The sequence below is a fragment of the Sycon ciliatum genome, chromosome 4 (genome assembly GCF_964019385.1).
Source record: "Sycon ciliatum chromosome 4, ocSycCili1.1, whole genome shotgun sequence".
NCBI lineage: Eukaryota > Metazoa > Porifera > Calcarea > Leucosolenida > Sycettidae > Sycon > Sycon ciliatum.
This window is the reverse complement of record NC_088646.1, coordinates 15,622,198-15,650,166: the sequence shown is the minus strand read 5'-3', so window position 1 is coordinate 15,650,166 and position 27,969 is coordinate 15,622,198. Positions and strand designations below refer to the sequence as shown.

General features: G+C 47.9%; 1 protein-coding gene across 1 annotated transcript; it reads right to left on the bottom strand.

The window, feature by feature from the left end:
• Positions 1 to 1,894: 1,894 nt before the first annotated feature.
• LOC135814650 (cadherin EGF LAG seven-pass G-type receptor 2-like) lies at positions 1,895 to 27,969 on the bottom strand. The gene is made up of 21 exons (XM_065327807.1): positions 23,332 to 27,969; positions 22,933 to 23,051; positions 21,655 to 21,965; positions 20,741 to 20,886; positions 19,947 to 20,045; positions 19,037 to 19,404; positions 17,964 to 18,267; positions 17,456 to 17,639; positions 17,164 to 17,264; positions 16,001 to 16,059; positions 15,464 to 15,654; positions 14,621 to 14,739; positions 13,975 to 14,128; positions 13,590 to 13,694; positions 13,118 to 13,209; positions 11,539 to 11,793; positions 10,430 to 10,507; positions 9,612 to 9,726; positions 7,447 to 8,952; positions 5,997 to 6,253; positions 1,895 to 4,014 (listed from the first exon to the last, which is right to left on the bottom strand). The coding sequence occupies exons 1-21, from the start codon at positions 27,292 to 27,294 to the stop codon at positions 2,422 to 2,424; spliced, it is 10,119 nt and encodes a 3,372-aa protein (XP_065183879.1). The 5' UTR covers positions 27,295 to 27,969; the 3' UTR covers positions 1,895 to 2,421.

Genomic DNA, 27,969 nt, shown 5'->3' with positions numbered 1-27,969 from the left:
TGGTACACACCAGTAGTACAGTTTTCGCTACATCCAAGTCGCGGAACGACTGAGTTTCCACTGAGTCTGTAGATCTACACACTGATACCAGTTGCCAGTGTAGTCGCACACAGCTACAGATGAGGATGGAGTGACTTGACTAGTCCACTGCCTGGCCAGGCCAGCGCTGCTCTGGAAACCCAGTGAGTCGACATACGTGTCAAAAGGTCGTCTCGCTTCCGGTGTATAAAAAACTTGATTTTCTCTCTCTCCAAGTGTTGTATGATCTGAAAGAAGAATGTCAGTGCGCAAGTGGTGGGGGATTGTATTATCTGCATTTTGACATACATATCATATAATGGGATCCATTATATGGTCGCGCGGTGCAAACCTCTAACTAAAGACCACCTGCCACTAACGACCACTTTTCCGGGCACCAAGGGGTGGTCGTTAGTTACAGGTTTTACTGTACTAGTTTGTTCTTCAATCTCTAGCTTATCAGCAGATATAAATAAGAACACACAAAGCAAAACAACTGCGTTCACGCGGTAGGCTATCACCATGATCACCGATCGGAGACGCCGATCGTATTCGGTATAACAGTACTGTACATTTGTGCCACCGGGACTAATGCCAGTAATCACTGGTAATGGAAATGTTGGACTGAGTCGGTCTTGTTCAGGCATGTGTGATGACTGATGGCGAGTTACTTTCTCCTTGTACTTTTACGTTTTAGCTGTGTGTAGACCGCTACATGTAGATATACTCGCCGTTAGGCGCTGCATCCGCCACCCTGGTACATATAAGCAGGCATGGTGGTGGCCTGACACGAGCGAAACTTCTTATCAGTTTCTGGTTCAGTTGTGCCTTGTGGTTCTCATCACGCCGGTGGTAACGCGAATGTGCAAACTTCACTTGCTATATTTTGTCGCCTGCAGTCCTGCTGATTGCATTGTCAGCCAGAAAGAAGAGCACAGCCTCATTAGCTGGAGGACTGTGAGGATCTTTTTAAAATGAAGTGAGCCTTGAGCAAAGTGACAGAAAAGGGACCGTTTCTAAAAGGATGTGGGAGGAGTGGGAGGAGGATTCATAGGCCTGAATTGTTCTGGTATTTTCTAATTAAATAATTTTAATATAGCTATGAATAGGATGAAGGCCGCAGACATCACGTCTGTCATGTCTGTCATCATGTCTGCGGCCTTCATCCTATTCATAGCTATATTAAAATTATTATCTCCACGTAGATTATTTGCAAATTATTATTTTTGTCGTTGGCCTTGCCGTTGTTCACCTTTCCTTTCCAAAGACCCCTTATACCTGTCGTTGGTTGACAGCATACACGTATAACAAGGCGGAGACCACCGTGTTCGGAAAAAACATGTTTCAACAAAACAAGGTTTATGTGATACCCCTTTATACGTAGATCTACGGTACATGTACAGAATGTGACCATGGTGACAGTCCACAGTCATGTACAGTGTGCATCAGGGAGTCGTAAAATACCGGTATTTTACGACTCCCTGGTGTGCATCACCATGATCACTGACATTGACAATGGACATCATGATTGTACTGTGCGAAACTGACAGTGTACATTATTTTTTACATCACTGTACAGTGTGACAGTGCATGTCATGCAAATGTACAGCCTACAGCCTACAGGACTTGTACAATTACCGGTATGGTTTTATGTTTCAGGGATACGGAATCACAACATTACAGCTATGTATGGAAAGTTATCATGGTTATGGTATGAAGCTATGGATGTGAGGAGCGGGAGGGGGGGGGGGGGGAGCTCACTGGAACAAGACTGACTGAAGTCTTGTGCACTCATTTAAAAGTCCAACCAGACGTTCAGCTGGATACTAGCACGATAACCTACAGACAACCATCACCAATGTCAGTGCAAGTCATGTACACGGTTGTAAGAGTGATTTATAAATTTATGATGTTAGAAGTCTTCCTTTGTGGTGATTCTGAGCAATGATAGTTATGCACTTCAACGTATGATTATTATAATAATTTTAATTGATAAATCGACTGAAACAATCAAGTGGAACACAACACTGTGCAATCAGCCGGAGCGGGACAATGTCGAGTCAAAGGAATGGGATATATTCAGTCCAATAATCTGCTTGTGCCAGTAACAATTCAATATGATAGGAGTTGATTGAGTTGTACATCCAGTGTCTGTGTCATGTGGTGTTTATCTTTACTCAGCCTGCACACTGATGATAGTACGGTACTGCAGAAGACATGATTTCTGTGGAAGCAAACAATTATAGACCATGAAGTATTACGTTAAATTATCGACCCAACCATGAGCCACACAATCGTATTTGCACTTTGCGTTATTACAATTCAAATTGTGACCATTTGTTAGAGCAGTGGGACATTGAGAGAGCCTGGTAGAGTGAGAGAGTGAGACCGTGCACATGAACCTCAAGTGAGGTTCTGATTAGAGGTCCACTGCCTGGAAGACACACTACCACCACCTTCAGACGCCTCGTGTATCGGTGACAGTATGTCCATTGTCTCAGACACAAACCGATTCCTACTCTCGTGATACTCTGGCCGACAACCAGGACTAGACACGTACAACTCGTGATCAGTGCCACCGTCAGCCGCTGCAGCAGCAGCCGTTGATGCAATCATGTCATCAGCATTACCGAGAACATCATCTGCACTGGGTGTACGCTGCAGCACTGCGCTAATGTCGATATCTTCAATAGAACTGTCAGAGCGAATTGGTGGAGGCGGCACGTAGTCAGGTGGAGGTGGCAGGGCACTGTGACCATAGAATGATGCACCATCGTCCTGACTTGATAGATAGTGTTCTGCGTGCGCTGGTGGTGGCGGTGGTGGTGGAGTTGGTGGAAGTGGCGGTGTTGCAGCAGAGCGAGCTGACATGTCCTGCCGCAAAACATTCGCATCATTCACTAACTGCACTGGGAACACACTGCGTTTTGGAGGTGGAGGCGGCACTGCACTACCAGCTAGTGTGCTAGCAGAAACGTCAGAGCTAGACGTCTCCAGTAACTGTTTCTTTGCCGCTGCAGTTGCTTGTGGCACTGCTGCTGACACTGCTGGTACGTGTTGCTCTTGTGCAGTTGGTTGCGATGTTTCCTCTCCTGTTGTAGTTTCAGGCATTGCCTCTTCTGTCAAAGCTGCATCTTCCAGTTTAGGTGGTGCGGGAGGCATCGTGACTGTATTTGTCATGGGCTGTGCTGGTAACAGGGACGGTACTGGCTCCATGTCATCAACGCTTACACGAGCAACGGGTACGTGTTTGTGCTTGTGGTGAGATGGTGAAGATGACAATGATGATGCCGTCGATGATGATGAGGCACTGCTCCTCGACTCACCAGAGTCACTGTCGCTGTCGTCATCCGATGAAGAGCTTGCACTGCTGGTTGTGTCCATAGCTTCACCTTGTGAGTTCACATCCACTGCCTTGTCTTTGAGAAAGGACGGTTGCGAGAAGGCGCTTATCTTTGATGACGTGGCACTGTCAGCTCCCCACTCAAACTCAGTGTTCTCGTGGTAGCGGACACTACTGCTACCCTGTGATACTTCAGATACATAAGCCGATGCTGGTTCATCATCTTGCTTTCCTCCATCGCCATCAGCAGCAGCAGCAGCAGCAGCAGCACCAGCAGCAGCAGCAGGAGTAGTAGCAGTAGCAGCAGGAGTAGTAGCAGTACCATGATCAGTTAGATCAGAGCCGATCTCTTCGACGACTTCTTCCTCGCTGTCCTCATTGACCTCTGTGCTAGGTAGCTCTGGTGAAAGATTAGCGCTGGCGTGAACAGTCTCTGTATCTACAAGTGCAGCAGCACATGCTCCACCATTGTCGGACTGTTCGCCATCATCTTGACTGATAGACGACTGTAGAAGGTTACCACACGTAATACCGAGCTGGGCTACAGCCGATCCAGACAGCGTCGCACATGCATCCTCGAGATCAGGTTCGTTTTCAGCCTCAGAAAGTAAGGTAGTATCTTTGTCTTCCACTGGTGTAGAATTGTCTCCACTCTAAACACACCAGACAAACAGCACACATAGAGGTGTGGGCAAACACACAGGGTGTCACAACCATGCACTAATAGTAGGTACCGCATTTTATTTTCTGGAGTATAAGAGTATAAGCCGCGCCCAGATTTGTCAAGAAAAACAGACATCTACGCCATTTACCACCGTTAATCCGACCATGGCAGTATAAGCCGCATCGACTTTTTGGGGGTAAATTACCGTACTGGTGTTGAACGTGTGGCTTGTACTCCGGAAAACACGGTACCTTAAAGGACAGCATAGCGTAGCGGTGTCTGCTCTAGGATTGGGGGTCAGCCGGTTACAGCCACGTCACATCCTTTATTGCTGAACCCACAAATAATTGTGATACAGATTGTAAACCATTCGAGGTAAAAGAAAAAGCCATTAATAAAAACTAAAATAAAAGAAGAAAAGGTTATTGTACCATGCCAGACGGCTATTATTAAGTCATGTGCCAATTGTAGTACATGACGTAGTAGTCACGCACCTACAAAATACTTTGCAGAATACAGCTGTAGCTGGTACCATGTTTCGAGCCAGACCATCCACCCTGTTTCGGACTAGCTCAGGTGAATAAAACTCCCATACAGATCAAAGAAATCCAATCTCAACCAGGTCAATGTGTGCCTGGATGATTTCTTTCAACCATGTGCACACACCCTCTCAACCAGGTCCACACACACCCTCTAAACCCAGGTCCACACACACTAGGGATATCAGCGAACGCACTGCGCAGCCCATCTGCGCAGGTCAGCCTGGCCCATCTACGCGCGGCCGACAAGAAAACTCATGAACACTTTCATTTTTTTGCAAAATAAATCGTGTGAAGAAGATGCACGGAATGGCTGAAAACTAGGCTGAGGAATAGTAGCATCCAGAGACTCTCAAACAAATAATTCATGATCCATCGCTTCTGACAATGGCAGGGAAGACATCAGGGAGCTGATTGCAGCAACTCTCTACCAAGCGCGATGCTGGTTTCCTCACCAGGGCAGGGCGCTTCCATCGCGCAAGAAATGGCCGCGAGCGAGAAATGCAAGTCCGATTTTGGAACGATCCAACCAGGGAAATCTCTTGAAAATTGGCCTGAACACCTCTCATACTGGTGTTTCACGATGTGCAAACTTTCAGAGAAATCGACGGGGGAGAACGTGGTGAGTACGTGGGTCCTCCGTATCGCGTATGATTTGCATGGTCGCGGGGACAGAAGAACAGTAATTTTACGACTCCCAGCGGTGCAAACAGACCGCGGCCATGTTTTCTCTGTCGGCCGAGATCACGTTCAAAAAATCGATGACGCAATGCATGCGCAGAGGCCTGCGGAGTGCGTTCGCTGGCATCCCTACACACACCCTCTAAACCATGTGCACACTACCTCTCAACCAGGCCCACACACACACCCTCTCAACCAGGTCCACACACACCCTCTTAACCAGGTCCACATACTCTCTCAACCAGGTCCACATACCCTCTCAACCAGGTCCACATACCCCTTAACCAGGTCCACATATCCTCTCAGCCAGGTCCACATACCCTCTCAACCAGGTCCACATACCCTCTCAGCCAGGTCCACACACCCTCTCGAGTGGGTCACTGACCATGCTGACCTATCTCCGGAGCAGGCAGCACTGAGTCAGTACTTGTAGCACGATATCCAGGTGACGTGTATACTGCATGTCTTAGTGTCAAGTCTCTACAGCAGGCTTGTGTTCTTTGAAGAAGAAAAAAAACTATACACACACCTATACTGCTCCTCATGCCCGTTTGGGGGATCATTTGAGTTGTGCATGGTGGTCATTGGGAAAAGCTAGAGCGGTCACTGATGCACCCCTTTTGACTCAGGGTGCACGCATGTACATGTGCGCACAAACACACGAATACACACACACACACACACGCACACACATGCACACACACTAACCACAAATGCTCCTAAAACGGCATAGCACAACAACTAGCGCTACCTTGGGCATATCCGACATGGTAGGAGCTGGTGAGGATCTCGTGCTTGCATCCAGAACTGCCAATGTTGTGAAAACAGTGCGACCTTCTTGTCTTCGCCTGGGTGCAGAGTTGCGTCTTGGCTGTTGCTGCTTTGGCCGTTGCTTATCCTGGGGGTTGGTGGGGAAGTCTGAGATACGTGGTGGTGTGGGAACTCTGGCTGGAGGTGGGGGTAAAGAGTATGGCGACACATACTCTGCTGCTGCTGCAAGTGCACTACCTAAAACGAAGGGAACAAAAGTAACAAAACAAGGTCTTGGAAACGTGAACAACTGCTATTTAGAGCAGTATCGGCAGACGGGAAAGGCTTTGAGCTGTCACTGCACGTACCGTATTGTCCCGAGTAGAAGGCAATAAGGCGCACCAGTGGAGTATAAGCGTTCAAGCCGCACCCGGATTTGTTTGTCATGAAATACATACATCTTCCCTGTATTTCACGGTTCATTTGACCATCGTAATAGCAGACTTTTTTCGGTGAATTACGAGCGTTTTTAAAAGTGTTGTGTCTTATACTCAGGAAAATGCGGGTGCATCCTTCCACTATCATATCAGTTCTGATAAAGACTTTGTGAGGCACGGCTGAAAACAGATGTCTAAGCTATGAACCAGAACTAGAGACAGGGTGTTCTTCATCGACAGCAAAATGGAACAGGGGTCTGTTTCAATGTACATATACTGGGGGTGGAGGGATTCAAGTGCATTGGAGGTACTGCCATGCGCTTCAAAAGTACGGTTCACCAAATGTTTCCAATAATTCCAATCTGTCCAAAAGGTTGAGGGCTTTGAAACGGGAAAGTCAGAACAGAAAAGTCAGAAGAAGATTGACAGTCACCACCAGAATTCGAACGAGGGACCCTCCCGTATAGGGCAGTAATGCTGAACCACTAAGCTATTGTGTAGTCGCCATCCCAGTAGAGACCGTTGAACATTTCCTTCAGACTTCGAAACTCACGCTTCATGTGCATCCACACAGGCTGGTGGGACGCAACCCTCACTGTAACCCACACACTTCACTGTAACACACACACACAGTGCACTTCACGTACAAACCAGCAAGCAGGGAGCCCCAATACATGACGTATTCATAAGGTCGAGGGAGATGAAGCGGGAAAAGTATAAAGAACTGCTACCACCAGGAATCAAATCAGAGGCTCTTGCTTATGGCCATCAATGATCCACCAATAATCTATGGCCAATCTGGTTTGAGACTTTCGAATATTTTCTTCCGAACTTTGCCTAGACAAGTGTCCCAATTCCCCCCTACATAATAAGCAAGTAGATGTGCAGACACACAATTCAAAATGTTCAGGTATGAAGTGATCACAGATTTTACATGGCAGGGATTCTGGCCTAACGGGTTCATTTTCTGGAACACTGGTAACATCATTTAGAACACAGCTTGCATACACTTACTGGCTGCAGACCCGGTGGTGGTGTGCGCACTATGCTTGGAAGCGGTGATGCCACCGCTAGTGCCCTCGACTAAATACCACACGGGCGGCGGAGTGCGGTGGCTGGAATGGCTGCGGCGACTGTGTGAGGAGCCGGAGTTTGTGGTATGCGGCATGGGAACAAAATGCTGCTCGGATAGAGGTGCAGCAGCCGGCAGTGCTGACGGTGGGTTCAGAATGGACTGCTTAGGTTCTGAGGTGTACTTCTGAACAGCTGGTCTGGCATCAAAGTCATTCTTTACATGGTAGCGGCGGTTTTGTCGATGCATACGGACCAGCAACAGGATGAGCACAAAACTCCAGATAACATTGGTAATGGCAAAGAGTACGACGGGTGCCCTTGATTGTGGATACTCCGCCATGAAGTAGGGTAGTAGCAGAAAAGCACACCCAAATCCCAAACAGAACACTATCATCCACACGGTGTTCCAGCGGGCTTGGTGTGTTGCATTGCGCGACGCGCCAGCCAAGCCCATGGCAAGAATAAACGTGACGGTGCAGAGAGCAGCCGGGGGTACATAGAACAGCCAGAGTGAATCACCGCTGGCATGCCGTGATATCCAGCAGAAATAGGTATTTCCAAAGTCGTGGGAATACAGAAGTGCATTGCACAGGACTGGCACGGCCGTGGGCGCTATGTAGCCAAACACAACCGTAAACAACACCAATGACACAGGACTGTAAAGCGAAAGACGGCTTTTTTCATTCGGACAAGCACCACACACCGTCACACGGAGAAAGAGAAGACACACGTTGCAGGCAACAGCCAACAAGAGGTACTGGAGAATAGCAGCTACACTGGTACAAGTCACACTGGACAAATCCCACGAGAACAAACCAACAGCAAAGACCACTTCGAGTAGGAACATTCCGGCAGCAATGCCGAAATAGGACACAATGAGCATCGCCGGTGATCGTTTCCGATACGCAATTACCAGCGCAAGTATGACGAGGAACAAAACGGCCGACACTGCACACGATGCCGTGGCCAGAACATGCATGGTGAGCCGAGTGACAGGCAGCGCTGCACGCTCCAACACACCAAACGCGGTCATGTGATTACACACACAGGTGATATGCGTTACCGTGGCAGCAGTCATGCTACATCCAGAGTCAGACCACTGCTGTAGCTGTGGATTCCAGAATGCACAGATCGCCTCGCCGGATGCTGCCGTATTGCGACGTCTTAGCTGGAACGACACAGTACCATTGAATCCACTAGTGGGGACACTGCCAGTAGCTTGAAATCGTGCCATTACCACAGCGCTGTTTAAATACCATTCGGATGCGATTTCTCCTACACTCTTCACAACACGAGCGTTCATCAAGTCGGCTGCATCATCGAACTGAAGAAATGCAGCGTAACCGCTGGGAACATTACTGGAAATGGAGAATTCACTCAGGTTAGAGGACATGCTGGACGTGGGAAATGTGCTGGTGCCATTGCTCATCATTCCATACTCGACATCTGTACACACCAGAAAGCGGAGCGCAAGAAAGACAGACCTTTTCTTAAACTTTACAATGTAGAATACATCACGTCAGATTTTCCCCTGTGTGCCACTACTCACTGCATTATTATTTCCTTGCTAGCCTTTTATTCTACTTTTAGTTAATGTCATGTAATTAGGCAAATTTGCCTGTTGGTTCATCCACTCTTAAATAAAGCACACAATAACAGAAAGATGGTCAGCAACACTATGTGTCATGCCGCACAGATCCGATTGCCTGGCCGTTACCATCACATCACATTGGCTGTGTTACAGAGCAGTAGTAACAGGTGCAATGCCAAGCATACAATGTGCATCAGCCTCGACCAGTGCGGCCCACACAATGTGACCTGCCCATACTCGTACACACATATTTAGGACTGAACACAATACTAACCACTGTCACTGTATGTGTTGTAATCACCCAGAGCCAGGCACGCTGGATGGTAGCACCGATCAATCCTAGATACTGAAGTACATGTAAGACTGGCGTGGCGTGCCGCTATCACTAGCACTGCACCTCATCAGCTCAGCTCAGTGAAACATGCCAGGAAGTGGTAGCTAAAAAGACACTTCTACCCGTTCATATCAGTGGAGTGTGGGCTGGTCACGGCGTCATTCACGACTTAGTACTTACACATATTTTCAAGGACATGCGACTGCCTTGCTACTCCAGCATCATCACCTGCTACCGATAGTGCATGTGCCATTGAAAAGCTCTCCAGCTGAACCATCAATCCAGCCACGGTGCTCTGTAAGACACAGGTAAGCAAGAAAACAAAAATAGCCGTGGTCCCGGCAGCAATGACAGCATGCCTGTACATCGGTGCAGGAATACATTAAGTGTTTACCATTACACTAACGGTTGTCGTTACCGCTGCACTCGTGCACGCACACGCACACGCACACACACACACACAAACACACACACACATACCTTGGACCTTTTGATGCCCATCGCTGGAGGCGATGATAACAATGCTACGGCAGAAGCTGTAGCAACATGTGCTGGAATTGCACCATTCAACAGCTTGCAAGGCTGAAGAATTGACCGCCACTATTCAGCCTGGTCTACACCACACACATATGAAGTGGCTTTTCTGGCCAGTGAATCCATACTTTTGGTCTTTTTCATTGTTTTTCCCGCACACACATCACACCACATAATCTGGCATGCACTGGCTGTTGGTAACCACCCAGGAGAATGAAAGAAAAGTCAGGAGCATGAGAAAGAGAAGAAAGACATGCGTGACCATAATCGTTGCGCGCACACGCGCACGCACGCGCACACACACGCACACACACACACACACAGCACTCCTACCACTCGTAGCACTGGCACTCTAGAATCAGCAGTAGCGGCAGAGAGTAAAAGCCTTGGGGAATTTGTGACAGGGGTGAGAAGTGGGAAGGAATGAAGGGAGGCTAAAGGGGACTGTACATGAAAGTACCTACCTGATGAGAGACATCCATCAATTTCCATGCTGCTTTCTGTTTTCCAGAGAACAGGACATCAGCCACATCAAGTGAAGTCTGGCGATGGTCACGGTCATCACAGAAACACAAAGCCATACGGAGAAATAATCTACATCATGATGTCACAGAATTGAGCAACACTCATTCACTGGGGGTGGTAAAAGTAATGATACGCAGAAGAATAATCGTGATTCATAGGAAGAATGATCTTGGCAAAGGATCAAAATTAGAAAAATGTCCTTTTCACTTGTTCAGCTATTTTCAACTGAATCAGTGTGCAAGCTCAAACTAAAGCATGGCTACATGTGTTACACTATACATGTACTGTAGGCAGGCAGCATGTCAGTCTTTACATGGCCACTCACACATGTACTGTACGCAGGCAGCATGTCCAGTTTACATGGCCACTCACACATAGACAAGTCCCGAGAGCTCAATGTACACTGCAGCCCTACAGCAGAATACTACCACTATACTACCACTATACTACCACTATACTACCACTAGTACTACCATTATACTACCACTATACTACCACTATACTACCACTATACTACCACTATACTACCACTATACTACCACTATACTACCACTATACTACCACTATACTACCACTATACTACCACTAGTACAGTCGTCCCTCTCTAATCCGGCACTTTATAATCCAGCACCCTCGATAAACCAGCACAATTTTCAGTAGCCAAAATGTCCCCTTCATGTACATTGCAGCAGTAAATCAGATTTGTTAATCCAGCACCCTCCCTAATCCAGCAGATTTTCGTGGCACAAATGGTGCCGGATTATAGAGGGACCACTGTACTACCATTATACTACCATTATACTACCACTATACTACCACTATACTACCACTATACTACCACTATACTACCACTATACTACCACTATACTACCACTATACTACCACTATACTACCACTATACTACCACTATACTACCACTATACTACCACTATACTACCACTATACTACCACTATACTACCACTATACTACCACTATACTACCACTATACTACCACTATACTACCACTATACTACCACTACTCTACCACTACTCTAGTCTAGTACTCACAGAGATGAAGTCTTCACTCAGAGTTTCCAAGTTGGACATCATCAAACTGGTACCGTACTGCAACATTAGGTTGAGTATGTGATACACCACCTTAACATCACCCGGGTACGGCAGAGTTGCAGCAGTATGATCACTGACAACAGGTGTCGAACCACTAGAGCTGTGGGTAGCTTTCCGGACAGCAGTCTGTAAGCGCAGCATCCATTGACTGGCTTCTGCAGCGCTGAAAATGTGGCCAGCTTCCAAGGACTCAAACTGCATGAGCAAAAGGGAGAAGAAGTTCCACCAAGCAAACCAGTCATACACAGTATACTCAGGGGTGTCGGAAGGTATTCGAGATTGGTGCGGCTATGAATGGGTGGAGGGTCCCGGGGGGGGGGGGGGACGAATAGCCCATATTCCATTGCTTCAAAAATCCAAGATGGAATTATTGGTGCGCCTTTGGCCGCACCTGCCGCACCGGTTCCGACGCCCCTGATACTGCCAACAAGTAGAAAATGAATGAAAGCGGCTCAAATATGCCACATTGTGAGTAACTGTCACAGTGCAAAGAGTATGTCCCAATGGCACTCCATGGGACCTAGGAGTATACCACTTGCATAGCATTGGTGCAGCAAACATAAGCTTCCACTAGCCATCAGTGCTTCCATACTGAGCAACGCAAATATAAAACACATTCGCTGCTATCTACAATAGTAGACAGAAAACAAAATGGTCTGTGATAGAATGCCAAATAGCCTGCACACAATCATTGGAACATATCCATATTATTTCTACAAAATCCAGGTGTTTCCAATTCCTGAGCTTCTTCCGATCTCTAACCTTCTTCCAATTTCTAAGTTTCTTTCCATGTCTACGTTTCTTTTCATCTCTAAGCTTCTTTCCGTCTCCAAGCTTCTTCTAATATCTACGTATCTTCCGATATCTACACTTCCTCCGATCTGTAAGCTTCCTATTAATGTTGAAGCCCCCTCCAATCGCTACACAAAAGCCGTGAAGACACTGGAAAGGTAGGAAGAAGGCCTACAAAAAAAACAAAACATTATCATCATGTAGGTGTAACCAAGAGTGCACCTCCAATAGGCTGCTGTCACGGCAAGGTTCCTGGATTACATCGTTTTAGTGATGCAGTGCATACACACAGGGCTCAAGCAAGTATCCCGCTGCACAAGATTAATGCAGCACAGCTGTAAACAATACGCCACTTCCTGCCGATTATCAACATCAACTGTGAGTATTCCTGAAGACGGGCCTTGCCCGAAAATTCGAATAATTTTATCTTTTTCTTTCAGCGAATGGTGTAGCCCAGAGACCGTTTGGAGTGTTGTGAACATGTATGGCTGTAGTGGATGGCAACAGTGGAGTCTTCGCATATTGAGAACTATGATGCAATCTAGGAATTTTCAAGGATAGGACACCCATGCAGAAAAAGTCAGAAGATGCACACTCTGGCTTTCATGTACTTGCAAGTAGTCCGGGTGTAACCGTGATGTGACAAGCTCAACACTTCAGATGTAAGAATGCAATACATGACTGAGGCATCAGCTAGGTACTGGTAAGTGATATGTATTGCCCTAACCTCATTCATCAAAGCGGCGATGGGCAGAGACTGGCAAGCACTCCGGTTAGATGCCTGCCAGCCATGCTCTGTGCATGTGCGCGTCATGTTGCCTGGCATAGCAAACCGTCAGCACAACACGAAACACACAAACAATACATCACGGTGAAGAAAAAACGAAAGAGAATTAGTCCGCATCCTATCCTTCACAATACTGATGTGCAGTGGCATGAAACCAGGCTGCAATACAAGCATGACCTACTAGACTTGGATTGAAACACTGCTCTGATGTACAATGATGCTGGTACCTCACACCATAGCCGCATGATCCCTGTCTACCAGGTAGCCAGAACCCCCTGACAACCCCCTGAAAAATCGTTGAAATCCGGCCTCGGTCACATCTCGCTACTTCCCTGCGTACCAAAAGTAAACTACAAAATAGAGGCTCTGAGTTGCTAGTCATCCACATGCAGGCATTATAATCAGAACATACCGACCGATGTTCCAGGACACAGCTGTTGTAGTGTGTGATCCGGTCTTCCAGTTCGCCATACCACAGTGTGAGGTGGCAGGGTTTCCAGGCCAGCGGGACAACGGGCTGATGCACACACACGTAAACACAAACACACACACGAACACACACGAACACACATGCACACACAATGATTCGGAGTGAACGCTCACATGGCCTAGTGGAGTAGGTAGGCGGGGTAACAAACGTTCTTTACAGCATTCAAAGTCAAACCTTTTTGTTATGTAAGTGGAGATGCAAGCGGAGTTAAACTCAATGCCCAAACACAACTCTGAACATCGGCAATGTGTTCTAACAGTAGATTTTCCATGATTCACCGTACATGTAAACATGTCTAAGAACTTACCACTCTTTGCATTGGAGCAGAGAAGAGCACTTTGATCGGGATTGTATACCCAGGGACAGTTGTCACAACTATCCAGAACGCCGTCATAATCTTTATCTATTGAAGAGTACTGCATCTCGGATACATTTTTGATGCTGCTGCATCCTGCCATGTCCTGAAACGGTAAAAACAAAACAGCATGCCAAGATAGAATAACACACTAGAATGAAAACTTTAATACCACCTACATGACCGTGTTCCTGGTACTGGTACATTGCAGCCCAAGAAGACTTGAGAAGTGGTGATATTTCCGACGTGACGTCCACAGCGATCACAGTTCTGATTACTTAACACTACCATGACCCAGTGACCGGCAACCAAACAGACAAAGTGTATATATCACTGCCTTCACCGGGCTACGTCTACTCTGATACCAATACATAAGCGGCTCCGAAGGGACGTGCAGTCAGTTGGGTCCAGACGTGCAGCACAGCCAAGTACGCGAGCAGGTGAATGTATCATAATGATCTTTTAACCGATCACCAAATCAGACAGACATTCTGCTTAATATGAGATCAACACGGCAAAGTAAATGGCTGCAACACAAGATTCTAATGCAAACATTTTGTTACTAGTAGTATACATTACAATTCAATGCATAACCTACCTTTCTGCATTGTATTCCATCTCCAATAAAGCCAACTGGGCAGCTGCCACATGATACAACAGTTGCATTGATTTGCTGACATTGTACATCAGGGTAGCATGGGTGATCAGAGCAGTTTGCTGGATAGCCGAGACAACACCACAACACACAAGGGACATTCTGAAAGACAATGTACAGTCAACTTCGCTTATAACGACACTCGGCGCGGCATTAAAAAGGTGTCCTTATTCGCGAAGTGTCGTTATACCCGAAGTCTATTCCAGTGGGATGGGACTTTGCTCTGGGCATGGAAATTCTGTCGTTATTCGCGAATTGTCGTTATATCCGCAGTCGTTATTAGCGAAGTTGACTGTATGAGTAGCTGTTATGCATGTACAAGTATTAGTATGCGTACATTCACGGTCACATCCATGCCAACACTGCAATGTATCCCTCACAGCAGCTGCAGCTGTACCTGCTCACAACAGAGGTTATCACAATCAAGCCACTACGGTACACTCTGGCAGTCGGTGCCTCTTCTCAGTGAATGCGGGGTTCAGGAAAGGAGCATGTCACCATGTCATGTGGCCATAACAGTACACCCGATATGTGTCAAGTACAGCATACTGATGCAAATAAGTTGAAATAACTTTGGGGAGTGGAATAACTCACAACCCTAGCCTGGAATTCCCTTGTACACAGGCCCAGCCTGGAATTCCCTTGTACACAGGCCCAGCCTGGAATTCCCTTGTACACAGGCCCAGCCTAGAATTCCCTTGTACACAGGCCCAGCCTGCATTGACTTCTGAGTGTATTCCTAATTCGGTAGAAACAGTTGTATATGGGCATAGCCATATTGAGTACCTTGAAATTGTAGGAATCCCGGAACTATCCTGTACTGCTCCAGCATGTTGCTATGTGAAAGACCCACTGTCAGAGCAGCCATTATGTCATTAATGCTGGCTTCATGACCGCCCGTGTATGCATGTGATCTGACAGCAAAGTTGACTTGAAGCCGCGGCGTTGCACCCTTCTTTGCTGTGCCTGGGACAATACTACAAGCAAATGCACACATGTGCATACGGATCCACGCATCCACGCATCCACGGATCCACGCATCCACGCATCCACGCATTAATTTAACACATGAGGAAAGTACAAGCTTCATGTCAAATCCACTGGAGTCATATTATCTAGACATCAGATTACAAGCATAGGCATATGCATACGTAAGCATACACACATGCGGCTTCCAATCCGTGACAGGTTAGCACAGCAGATGTATATCAAGACAACGAGTGCCACACGCCCAGTTCTCCGGCAGACTGACGGGTAATTGCTAATGAGTGATAAGAGAAAAGCATTCACAGCAGAAGCCACACCATTACACTATACACTTACCTCAAAGATGTGACGGTGACATGCTGAGATCCAGGGAATCCAACAAAGAAGCGCTCAATCTGATGCCACAGCACAAAACACAAACACATACATGCGCATGTAGTCATTGGTTAGCCAAAGGAAAGTTGCACACTTTTTACATGGAAATGATCCAAAGAAGGGGAGTAAGGTTTCTAGCAAGGCACCGTGAGTTGCTAACCGTTACCGACGCTTCACTCACCATCAGCAGGATAAGCAGCACCAGCACCGACGCTTCACTCACCATCAGCAGGATGAGCAGCACCAGCACCAGCTAGCACAGACATTGCACCCCCCCCCCTGGAGCTTTCAATAGTGCTCTCCAATCACTCCCCACGCCACAATCCTAGCCTAATAATAATAAAATCGCCTCCCAAAAGACATACGAAGAGGTGTAAGCTGTTCGTAAGTTGACACACAGGTTAGGCGTGCCCTTCAGCAATACTACAATTAACTTACGAAGCATATAATTATATTAAGCAGCAAACTGGAATCATGTGCAGTAGATGCCAAGAGCGTAATCTGAGCAGTTTGTCCTTGTTCCAATCTAATGTCAAGTATCAAGGAAAAGACTACACTTTAGTACCAGCAGAGATCTGTCCCTGTCCCAAGATGCTGTCAAGGAAAAGGACACTTTAGTGCCAACACTGAGAGGTCTGTCTGTCCCTGTCACGAGTGGTAGTCAAAAACAAAGAGCAGACTGCCCAACCTTCCCACGCCCACTGGGAGAGTCCAACTTTGGACTAAGACATCTGCATACATTTCATACGGGAGAAGATTGTCTTTGTGCCCACTATAATGGGGTCTCCTGTTTTGGCATGGTGATCATTCAGTAAAGCTGGACAGCCTGAACTGAGAGACAAATGGTTGGTACATATGTTCATGTGTAGAATTGTTCTAATAGATAACATGATGGGAGGTCTGCCAGAGCCCAGACAGTGTCACCAGCACTAACTAAGTTAAGCTGCTATGATAAGCAGCTTGCCCCCCCCAGAGGCAGGAGGAATCCTCAGATGAACTGCTAGAGGCTTGCACAGCATCAAGAGCCACCCAACTCCCAGAGTTGACCACACCCAGTAAACTCTAGGTGAATGGTGTAGCGGCCGAGTCACATACAGATGACACCAGTATTATTGTGCACATACCAGGTAGGCTATCTCAGTCCGTGTTTGTTGTGATTCTGTTCGCAATGCTTGACTGGTGGAGGGTCCCAGCAATGATACTTCAGCTACAACACGGGTCAAGACTATGCACAGACACACACATACATTTAGCAGGGACAACATGAACAAAACAAGCCACGATAAAGAAATTCATCAAGGCACACATGGGCATAGCCACACTCGCAAAGATCAGTAAAAACATAAACTTCAAGTGTATTGTATAAGCAGCAGTTGAACTCTAACTTATAAACGAAGGACAATGGGAATCACTCACCATGACAGCCATCGGCATCCAGTCCAGTATAATCATCCATGCACTGATCACATCGTCTACCGGTTGTGAATGGTTTACACCGACACTGGCCTGTGGAACGGTCACATTCAGATGCTACCGATCCATGCACATGACAATTGCACGGCTGACAGCCTTTGTCATTCGCTGGGCTGAATGTGCCATCCTGTACCACAAAGCAGATCAACGTCGGCGATGGGGTATTGGAGCACCTAAACTGATACACTATTACAATGCTAGAACAACAATCCTAAGGAGGTTATTGGCATTGGTTGATGGTGAAATGCAACTGAGCAATCTTCGTAGCAAGTACACAACGCTAAATGAGGGACAAAACTGTATCACCGCTGAGCCGTCCTGCCAAACAGCAGACCCTAGCCACTGAGAATAACGTTACATGATGCTAGACTAGATGATAAGACCTGCAGCCAGCAGATGACACACACACACACACACACACACACACACACACACATCCTTGATTACGTACCTTGCACAGGCAGATACCGGTGTCAGTGCACACAGCACCCGTGGCTCCTGTCCAGTCACAGCGACACGGCACACAGTTGGGGTAGTCATAGAAACCAGTTGGACAGGACAACTTCACCGAATCTGGGAAGATACGATCACACAGGCCACTCGGGCCACGGCTGTATGGAAATGATCCAGAGCAATCACAGGTAATGTTGTCCACATCGTGGGCACTGTGGTGACACTTGCCATTATGTAGGCAACGGTCTTGATAGCACACGTCCAAGCATTTCCTTCCGCTGAAGAATGGCGGGCACTCACATCTGTACACGATAAAGATAGACCACATGATACCACTAAAGACACGGCTACAGTCAACTTCGCTAATAACGACTGTGGATATAACGACAATTCGCGAATAACGACAGAATGTCCATGCCCAGAGCAAAGTCCAATCCCACTGTAATACATATAATGAGACTTCGGGTATAACGACACTCCGCGAATAAGGACACCTTTTTGATGCCCCGCCGAGTGCCGTTATAAGCGAAGTTGACTGTACTAGCATGCTCGGTGAAATCCAACCCCAGCAATAAATCGGACAGTTGGTCATGTACTACTGCAGTGGGCTGGCTTAGCATATGGCTGGATTTCATTGAGTACAACGACGGTATAGGTTACAGGTAAAAGAAGCTGTACATTATTTTGATGGCAGCATGATGAGGTGTGCATTATTTTGATGGCAGCAGCATGATGAGGTGTGCACCTTTCCGCAAAAGGAGTGCAATCTTCCGAACACAGGGCAACTACCTGCGTGCATACACGCATCATCATTGACAGACTCACTGCATCCTGTTTATTAGTAAAGTATGCCACGTTGTAGATCGAGAGCAAGTCTAACCACTAACACATCACTACATACAAGTCTTGTAGAGCTGAATCACCATGACACCACCACTCCACCACATGACGGTGACAGGACTTCTGTGAAAACTAGACTAGCTATTACGGGCGGTGGCAGAACTTGTCATGTAGTGCATCGGCTCACAGACCCTAGTAGTAACTACTGCTCCCATACGTCACGTGACTAACCTGTATTGCTCCCATTCGTCAATACAAGTCGCGTGACGTGAGCATGGATACGCAGCACACACAGCAGCCGACAAACACCCTCTGCCAATATTCTGTGGAGATGAGGAAATCTGCAGTGCGCTAGCCGTCACCGCTGAGTCAGTGGTCGCGCCGCTTGGATCTAAGGAAAGCATGTCAGAACCCAGAAATGCCGAATGCATGCAACCTTTGAAGTTGGACTTGACACCAGTGGCTGCAGCTGAAGAAATCGCAGCACCCAGAACGAAGTTGAATGTTGTTTGGCTCTCCGTGACCGGTAACATTGCAGAGTATTTCCCATAATCCAGGGACAGACGTGTTGATCTGCCGTCGCCCAGGTCGATCACGGCCTGCACCATGCGACGCAAGCACATTCACAGAAACACACAAGCAAACACACACACACGTGCACACACACTGCAACTCAGCTTGCTGGAAACCAACCGGAATCACTGGCTGGCTCTCAACACCATGGTTACCTAAAAAGGACAGGAGTACTGAAGGGTATGTGTATTTGCATGGACCGGCAACTGCATGGACGTACATGTACAAGTGTAGTTAGTTGAAGTATCTCAACAACTGGACACATGATAAGGGATCTGATGTCTTGTTCTACCAGAATGCGTGATTCGCATGTACAGTTGAGCACTACCAAGCCTTTATTAGGCTGTGAAAAGGACATTCTCGACAACTCAGAGCTCATAAAGACGTATTGCTTGAAATGGCAGCTCTGGGACGGTTCTTTCCAAACCTCCTGTAATGGCACACCTAACTACTGTTTACAGCACCCCACACCCAAATACAGCACTCCCTGATACCTTGTAAGAAGATATTATCACAGAAATGGAAAAGAAATACCCCCCCCCCCCCCCCTTGTGATCGGAAATCTCACCTGGTGCCACAGCCCATCATCAACTTGAATATCACCCAATCGCATGTGATAGGACTTCGACCCAGCAAGGAAACTGTACGCCAGCTGACCATGTAACACCTGAACAAACCATGACAATGACGGGGAGGACAAGGATAGCGAGAACAATACACAGACAAATCAGATTGACAAAGGCATACTATATTAGTATGGTAAAAAGCAAGCACGCAGAGATCGCCACAATCAACCACAACAACAACGAAACTGGGTTAAAACTTAGAAACATTCTCAGTAGGATGTAGTTAGACACGTGGGTATGCACCGCCATCAACTACAGCAGTCGCCAAAACCTGAAAGATCATGCAGGGATGACTGTGGTTCCATCCTACTGGATGTTTTGATCGAATCATTGGACGCAGGCTCTAACCCCGAGATTTCAAGTTGTTGTACTACCAGTTCGAAGCATCCTTGTTCCAGAGCACATACTGCACATGTGAGCAGGCAGGGTGAAAAAAAGTTGCACTAGCATGCAATACCCCATCTAATACAAGCGGGAAACTCACTTTCGAGAAAAGGGCGAAGAAACCTTTTTTACACTGCAAGCTCACATTTCAAAATTCAAACTTATACAATAGTATTCTCTTCCATACATGTACACAAGGGATTGTTCATACAATAGCTAGGCCACTGAAACTTTTTCGGCTTCTGTCTGAAATGCACACCTGTTGAAAGGGTCAAACCGTATACAAACTTGATATAGCAATGCAGCATGAGACATGATCAGTCCGGAGCTCAAGAGCAGCAGTGTGTCTTACATCCAGTGTGCTGTGGTCGGTGTACCACAATGTACTGTTAGCTTGACGAGTGCGAAACGTCAAGCCACGTCGACCCCGGAAGAACTGTTGACTCAGGTAATACTGAATGAACGACTGGCCTGTGAACTTAGCTTTGTATACTTTTGCTGAAACACAGACAAAGGTATAAAAAGACAGGAGAATATATAGTCAACTTGAAATGAAAAGTCAGAGGCAGCTATGTTTCCCCAGTAAAATCATGGAGAAGTGGATCAGGAACCATACATACTGCATCTCAGAACACATCAGTGCAGCTCGAATGCCAACTCTGCCCCCCCCCCCCCCCCCGGCCGCAGCAGGAAGGGGTAACGACGTAACGTGTGTGTGTGATCCCTGGTAGCTGGATCAGTAGAGCACTGTTCCGATAAGACAGGGGTGCTGGGTTCGAATGCCGCCCGCGGATCCTTCTCTTGCAATATTGGTGCCTGGCAATGGCTCGAACTCACGACCCATAGATAGTACCCCCGCCCCTCCCCCGTGAGTAGGTACGACATAAGGACACAGCCTGTTGGGAGGGGAACAGTTAAGCAAAAAAGGGCCACGGCTGTGTGTGATCCCCGGTAGCCTAATCAGTAGGGCACTGTCCCAGTAAGACAGGGGTGCTGAGTTCGAGTCCTGCCCGTAGATCCTTCTTTTGTAACACCTCCTCCGCGTGCCTGTTGCCCAGCACAAGTTACCATGGCTTCAGCAGTAGCATCACCGCAAGTTGCCATGGCGTCAGCAGTAGTGTCACTATCATTGCCTTTGGCGGTGGCTGAGGTTTACGGTCAAACTTTCTTCATGCTTATTCATCGATGACCATGCTGGAAACCGACTAAAGAGCGAGAGACAAATAAGAGTGTATACACAACATGCTGCAAAGCGAAGTCCCTCACCATGTTCACATTGCTTGCCACCAAAGTCAGGCATACAGTCACAATATGAGGAGTTCCAGACATTCTGGCAGACGCCGTTGTTCCCACACACTGCTCCATCACAGAACTGCGAGGACAATGGTGGACACGCGCTCAGAGTGACTCCAGCACTCTGATCAATAGGTGATGAGAAGTCCAAGTATTGCTCATTGACAACGATATCACGAATACAGCCCACAAAGTGCTGGTTAGACAGCCCGGAGTTAAATGCACTGCGCAGTCCACCGATGTATAGAGGCCCTCCCAGATCTAATGAACGGCCCATTCGAAATCTGCAAAGCAAAAACAACACGAATTTCATCCAGATGCTGCAAAAGTGAGCATTTGACATCCACTCAGCATGTAAAGGGCAATGCCAGCAGCAGCGGTCGTGACAGCAGCAGGTGCAGGGCATCTACAGCAGCAGCGACAGTAGAAGCATCAGCGGTGTCGACAGCAGTGCCACACATACATGCATGCATATAGCATTCATTGGCATACTTGGGTGGATTAACACTAATATTAGACATCCTTAGCAAAAGTACGATAACGCTAACTTTTACGGTACTCACTCCCAGCCGTGACAAAAGACGTTATCGGATAACGGAAAAACGTTACAGAGCTCAAAATAACGGGCCGACGTTCGTTATGGAAATTCTGCAAAAAATGCAAAACTCGCGTTGTTTTGTAACTGGCGGGAGATAAAAAGCACGTCGTGCAGATCGAGATTGCTTCCTCTTGTGACATTTAGCTTTTTGGCGAGTTTTGCCTTTCAGTTGACAATTTCTGCGTCCTCTGCTTCGTGCCTTTCTCCCTCTATCCCATCTGGGAAACAAAGGACCAGTTCCACGGCACTCCTGAGGAAGAAATTCATCGGCCTCTCCCAGACGTGCTGGAGCTGGAGAACCCTTACAGTCTTCGGTGCTGCGTTTAGGAAAGGGTTTCCAAGGACCTGGGAACAGCGAAAACTCATGTTCGCCGTGCTTTTGCTATTCCAGAGTAAAAGACCTCGCCAAGGTATTCTTTCGGAACGACAGCAAACTAATCCCTGGTTCAAAATTTTGAATTTCCCGCATCTGTTTCCACGAAAATTCATATCGCCATGGTTGTCACGACTACTTCGTCTCAACTATAACGTACTTTGTGCTAAGGGAAAAGTCAGCTTGAACGATCCGAAGTACGGAAAGGTTTGCGTTTACGTTAGCGTTTTTTTAGCTAAGGATATCTATTACAATCACACAACGTTAAATTGGCACTGACCGTTTCCTGTCAATGTTCACTTCTTCTGTGATGTTTCTGATCTCCTGGCATATGAAATCATCCAGAAATGATGCCGATTTGTGTTCGTGATAGCAACCGTCAACGCGCATCTTGACAGCCTGCATAAAGCAAGAGCAGAGCCAGAATACTTCAATGAAAGGAGCTGAAGCCTGCTCCAGACAATGATGGAGTTCACTCTTAAAAAGTGAACCACATCTGCCAACAAGCCATCAGAAGATGCAAGCAGCACTATTGTCACAGAGAAACCAAATGCTGGCAAAACTCACAAATCAACTTTCACCAACATAACTTTGTTACATTGTATTCTTTCAGAGCATGACACTCTGTGCTTCATGCATGACTCAGTAATACAATGTGCTGGACTAGCAACACACTCACCAGGTCTTTCAGCTCCAACGTCACCGTATGCCACTTTGCATCGGACAACACACGGGTGTTCAGAGTGGTGAACTTCACGGGCCCATTGCCTAGCGATATCTGACATTGCAGCCGTCCGTTGATTAGCTCCAGAGCCAGGAAGTCATACTGAGTACCCAGCCGACCGTTGTACAGGAGTAGACCATTGCTCCGTGCAGTCACAAAGGAGAGGGATAGCTTCAATTGCCAGCGACTAGTCAGCGACGGGAATGCTACATAGTCACCTTCAAGAAAGCTGGCAAGCGTCATTTGGCATTGAGGACCGTCAAATCCATCCTTACAAACGCACTGGACTTCTCCTCGGCTGGTCGTGGTGCAAGTGCCCCCGTTCATACAGGGATTAGGCTCACAGAAATCACATGATGCTGACGGACAGAAGGTTTCGCAGGCTGGACCGGTGGTATTTGCAAGGCACAGGCACTTGTACCCAGACAGCATGTCAATACAGCTGCCACCGTACTTACACGGAGACAAAGCACACTCATCCACTTCCCTCTGACAACTGTTGGAATGCCATGTGTGCTGATATCCCAGCGGACAGGTACATGAGAATGATCGCTTAGAGAGCAGCGATGTAAAGCTGGTGTTTCCGGCTACTATGGTGGTATTCTCGCCAGTAAAGCGAACGGAATCCAAACAGTCTTGAAAGTAGTTGCACGGCTCTGTGCGGCATGTGTCCAGGTTGATAAAGTTGATCCTTAACCCGCTGTGTTGATAAAACATAACCTGCTGCACATCAATACTCTCAATCACAATACCCGGATCCATGTAGGCACCGGAGCGAGATCGAACGGCAAAGATCAGGTCCACTGCAACATCACCTAGAGCACCAGTGGTCTCCCTTACCGTGAAGATTTCCACGCTTCCTGGCATCGTAGTTAGTAGTCGTTCAATAGCCGCCGAAGTCCTCAGTAGGTAGTGTTGTACAAAGTCGGCCAAGTCCCTAGAACCGGACACCTGCATGGACACACTGTGCTGTAGGCTGGTGTCCGATATCCAGCGGACGTGTACGGTAGTTGTACCTTCCGCACGGCTATGCGCAGCATTCTGATCATCCGCACTGCTCCGCAGTTTGTACACACCGGGCAGCACACTGCGCGTTGCAGCAATACTGCCATCGCGAGCCAGGGTAAAGAACCCAGAGTCGAACCCCGGGCTGCTGAGCGGAGTTTGCACAACCAGCGATATATCAGGGTCTATGATGCGCACCTGGCCTATGACACCGCCCTGAAACGAGCTGCGCAGCAAGTTGGCCACCACGTCTGTGTCTCGGACCTGTGGCGGATTGTCGTTGACGTCGCGGACGCGAATGATGATTTCACAACTGCCACTCACAAAGTCCGTGTATGCATCCACTCTAGCAGTGTAGAACAGCTGGCCCTTGTCACGGTCTAACACAGCACCACTAGTTAACTCACCAGTGCTCGAGTTCAAGTGAAATAGCTCATCCGGCGATACGCTCATTAGCCTGTAGCGGATTGACGACTGCTCAACAGAGATATCCGGTACAGTGGCATGCACTGTCATGATATGAGTGCCGGCTGGCATGTTCTCAACAATATACGTTTGGTAGCAGGCACTGGAGTTTGCTGGTGGCCGTGCGGATGCGATGGCAGTGAACCTTGGTGAGTTATCCGGCACATCCAGCACTTCAATATCAACATACAGCTCACTGGTCAACGCCGGGGTGCCAGTATCGCGTGCGTAGACAAGAATACGATATCTGTCCCGTGTTTCACGATCCAACGTCCTTGTAGTGCGAACTACGCCAGTGAGGTGCTCAATTCGAAAAGAATTCGCAGCAGATTGGTTCAATGAGAAGCGGACACCTCGATTGTTAATGGAGTAATCATCATCGGAGGTGAGCACTGTAAACACCCGAGTGCGACGCACCAAGTTCTCAAATACTTGAGCGTTGTACGGCAGGCCTATAAACACTGGGGCATTGTCATTGATATCCGTGATAGTTAGTTGGAGACGAGCCGAATCATTCCTGGAAGACACGCCATTGTCGTGTGCCCAGAGGGTGTAATACTGAATGATGCCCTTGCCCCGATCACAGTCTGCAGGTGCTGCTATATAGACTTGGCCAGTATCTGGATCAACCTGCAGCGTAGTGTCAGTGGACTGCAAGCTGTATGTCACTCTGCCATTGTCGGCACTGTCCAGATCCCTTGCCGTCACGGTCAACACCGGAGTGCCAACACGGTCACCTTCACGCACCTTGGCCTCGTAGTAGGTCGGTTGAAAAGACGGAGAGTTGTCATTGATGTCCTGAACGGCAACGGTCACATTGACATTGCTGGCATGCTGACCATCGTGCGCAGTTACCACCAGATTATACTGATCACCTCCAGGTCGGTCAGCATCCAGTGACTTTGCCACGCGTATAGACCCATCGGCTGAGTTAATGGAGAAGACAGACCCGATATTGCCCGACGCAATAACATATTGCAATGGCAGTCCATCCACATCAACAGCCTCCACAGTTGTGACTAGCCGGTTTCTCGCAGTGTCTTCGGAAATACTAGCTTCATAAGAGCGCTGCTGAAAGGCAGGAACAACATCGTTTATGTCATTCACAATGATCGTAACATTTGTTAGTGCTGTGCGTGGTGGTGAGCCTTTGTCCAAGGCGCGGACAGTCATTGTATGCCGCGGTCTGAGCTCGTGATCCAATGGAGCTGCAGCCCGTAGAATACCATCACTGGAAGTCCGTTGGAAGTAGGCATGATCACGCACATTGGGTAGATCATACACCACGCTTCCAAACAAACCCCTGTCCAAATCCGTCGCATACACTTTTCCCACCGGGGCGAGCGGTGTATCAGTCTCCGTCACAAAGAATGTATAGCCGTCTTGATCAAACACTGGACTATGGTCGTTAGCGTTCATCACCGTCACAATCACTGTAGCCATGGCGCTCAGACCGCCACCATCCACGGCTTGCACCTGCACTTGGTACGCGTCTCCATCTTGGAGTGTATCATAGTCCAGGGACTTGGCGACTGTGATCATGCCAGTTTGTGGGTCAATCTTCAGCGCATCATCATAGTTACCGGACGCAAAGCGGTACGCTAACTTGCTGTTTGTGCCCGTGTCCAGATCTGTTGCAAAGATCTGCAGGATGGCCGTTCCACTAGCTATGTCCTCGTGCACTGATGCATTGTATGTAGTCTGGTTGAACTCCGGGGCATGGTCATTGATGTCCAGGACATCAACAATCAAGAGAAGGTCCGAGTGCAAGGCTGGCGTGCCATGATCCGTTGCGCGTATCGTAATGTTATACTGGGCAATGGTTTCCCTGTCGAGTGCAGCACTAGTTAGTACTAGGCCTTCACTGCTATCCATGTAGAATGTGTTTGGGACTGACGCTTGCAATATGGCAAACGAGATGTCACCGTTAGTGCCCAGATCAGCATCACTGACAACCATATCAGCGACAGCTCTATCAACCTGCTCACCTTCAAGAATACCCACCGTCCTCACATCATTCTCAAACTTTGGCGGACTATCGTTGACATCAAGAAGGTTCACCACAATAGTACAGTCTGCTCTCTGCCACACATTGTGTGCGCGCGTGATGTACTTGCCGACTAGACTGTATTCGTGCTGCTCCAGCGATTCTCTATCCAAAGCCGCAGCAATTACCACATGGCCGTCCTCCCGCACAGTGAACAGTCCCACAGACCTCAGCACTCCCCTCGCAGATATCGAATAGCGAGCAGCCGAGACTGCAAGCTCTTTACCCGACGCATCGGTGAGTACAACTTGACCGATACTCGTCTTCACCGGGGTGTCTTCCGACACCGTGAACGTGTATGTCAATTGAGAAAATCTATTCTCACAAGAAACAGGGCGAGGGCTAAACGTGAACAACACCACCACTAGCACACTGAACCAAATCCTCTCGACACCGGCCATCGTAAACTGACGCCAGGAGGCAAAATAGAGACACACGACTTTGTTTTGACGTCCCCGTCAGGGGCAGAAGTAGCGAACACCGAGCCGGACCGGCAGTGATGACTGATGTCCGCTGCGCGCTGCCAATAGCGACCGAGGACGCTGAGCACCACCACCTACCAACCAACACACTACCTGAAACAGGTATGCGGCGTAACCTCCATTGGTGAAGATACAAAACTTTTTTCCGTTACGGAAGAAGTGGCTGGCTGGAAATCAAGCCTTGTATTGTGCTTGGACCATGATGGGTCTGCCAGAATCAATCACTGCAGCTGATGTTCCGGCGGGGTTGAGAGCCAGTCGCCAGCTAGCACGTGCTTCGGCAGACTTCCCGCTGTCTCTCTTTCAAACTAACAAACTTCTTCACAAAACACTAGCAGGAACGGGCGTCAAGCCGAGAGCCTCCGCCTCCGTAGGTGTCCTTGGTGGCACTGTAGTGCGGCCCCTGCTAGCCCTAGTGGAGATCGAGAGGTCTTGGGGTTGCGTAAATCTATGTCAGTATGTGACTTCTTTGCAGCTAGTAGATCTACCGGCACGGTGCTGGCAGTAGTATGGATCTACCTAGTAGATCTACCTGTACGTAAAAAATCTAGGGTCAACAAACGGTCTTGACCACAAAATGTACTTGAGTGAGAG

Coding starts and splice junctions, on each gene's coding strand:
- LOC135814650 (XM_065327807.1), bottom strand. CDS start 27,294: ATGGCCGGTGTCGAGAGGATTTGGTTCAGTGTGCTAGTGGTGGTGTTG. Junction 14,740..15,463: donor GGGATTCCTACAATTTCAAG/GTACTCAATATG, acceptor TCGGCTATCCAG/CAAACTGCTCTGATCACCCA. Junction 8,953..9,611: donor GCATGTCCTTGAAAATATGT/GTAAGTACTAAG, acceptor TGGTGTGTACAG/ATGTCGAGTATGGAATGATG.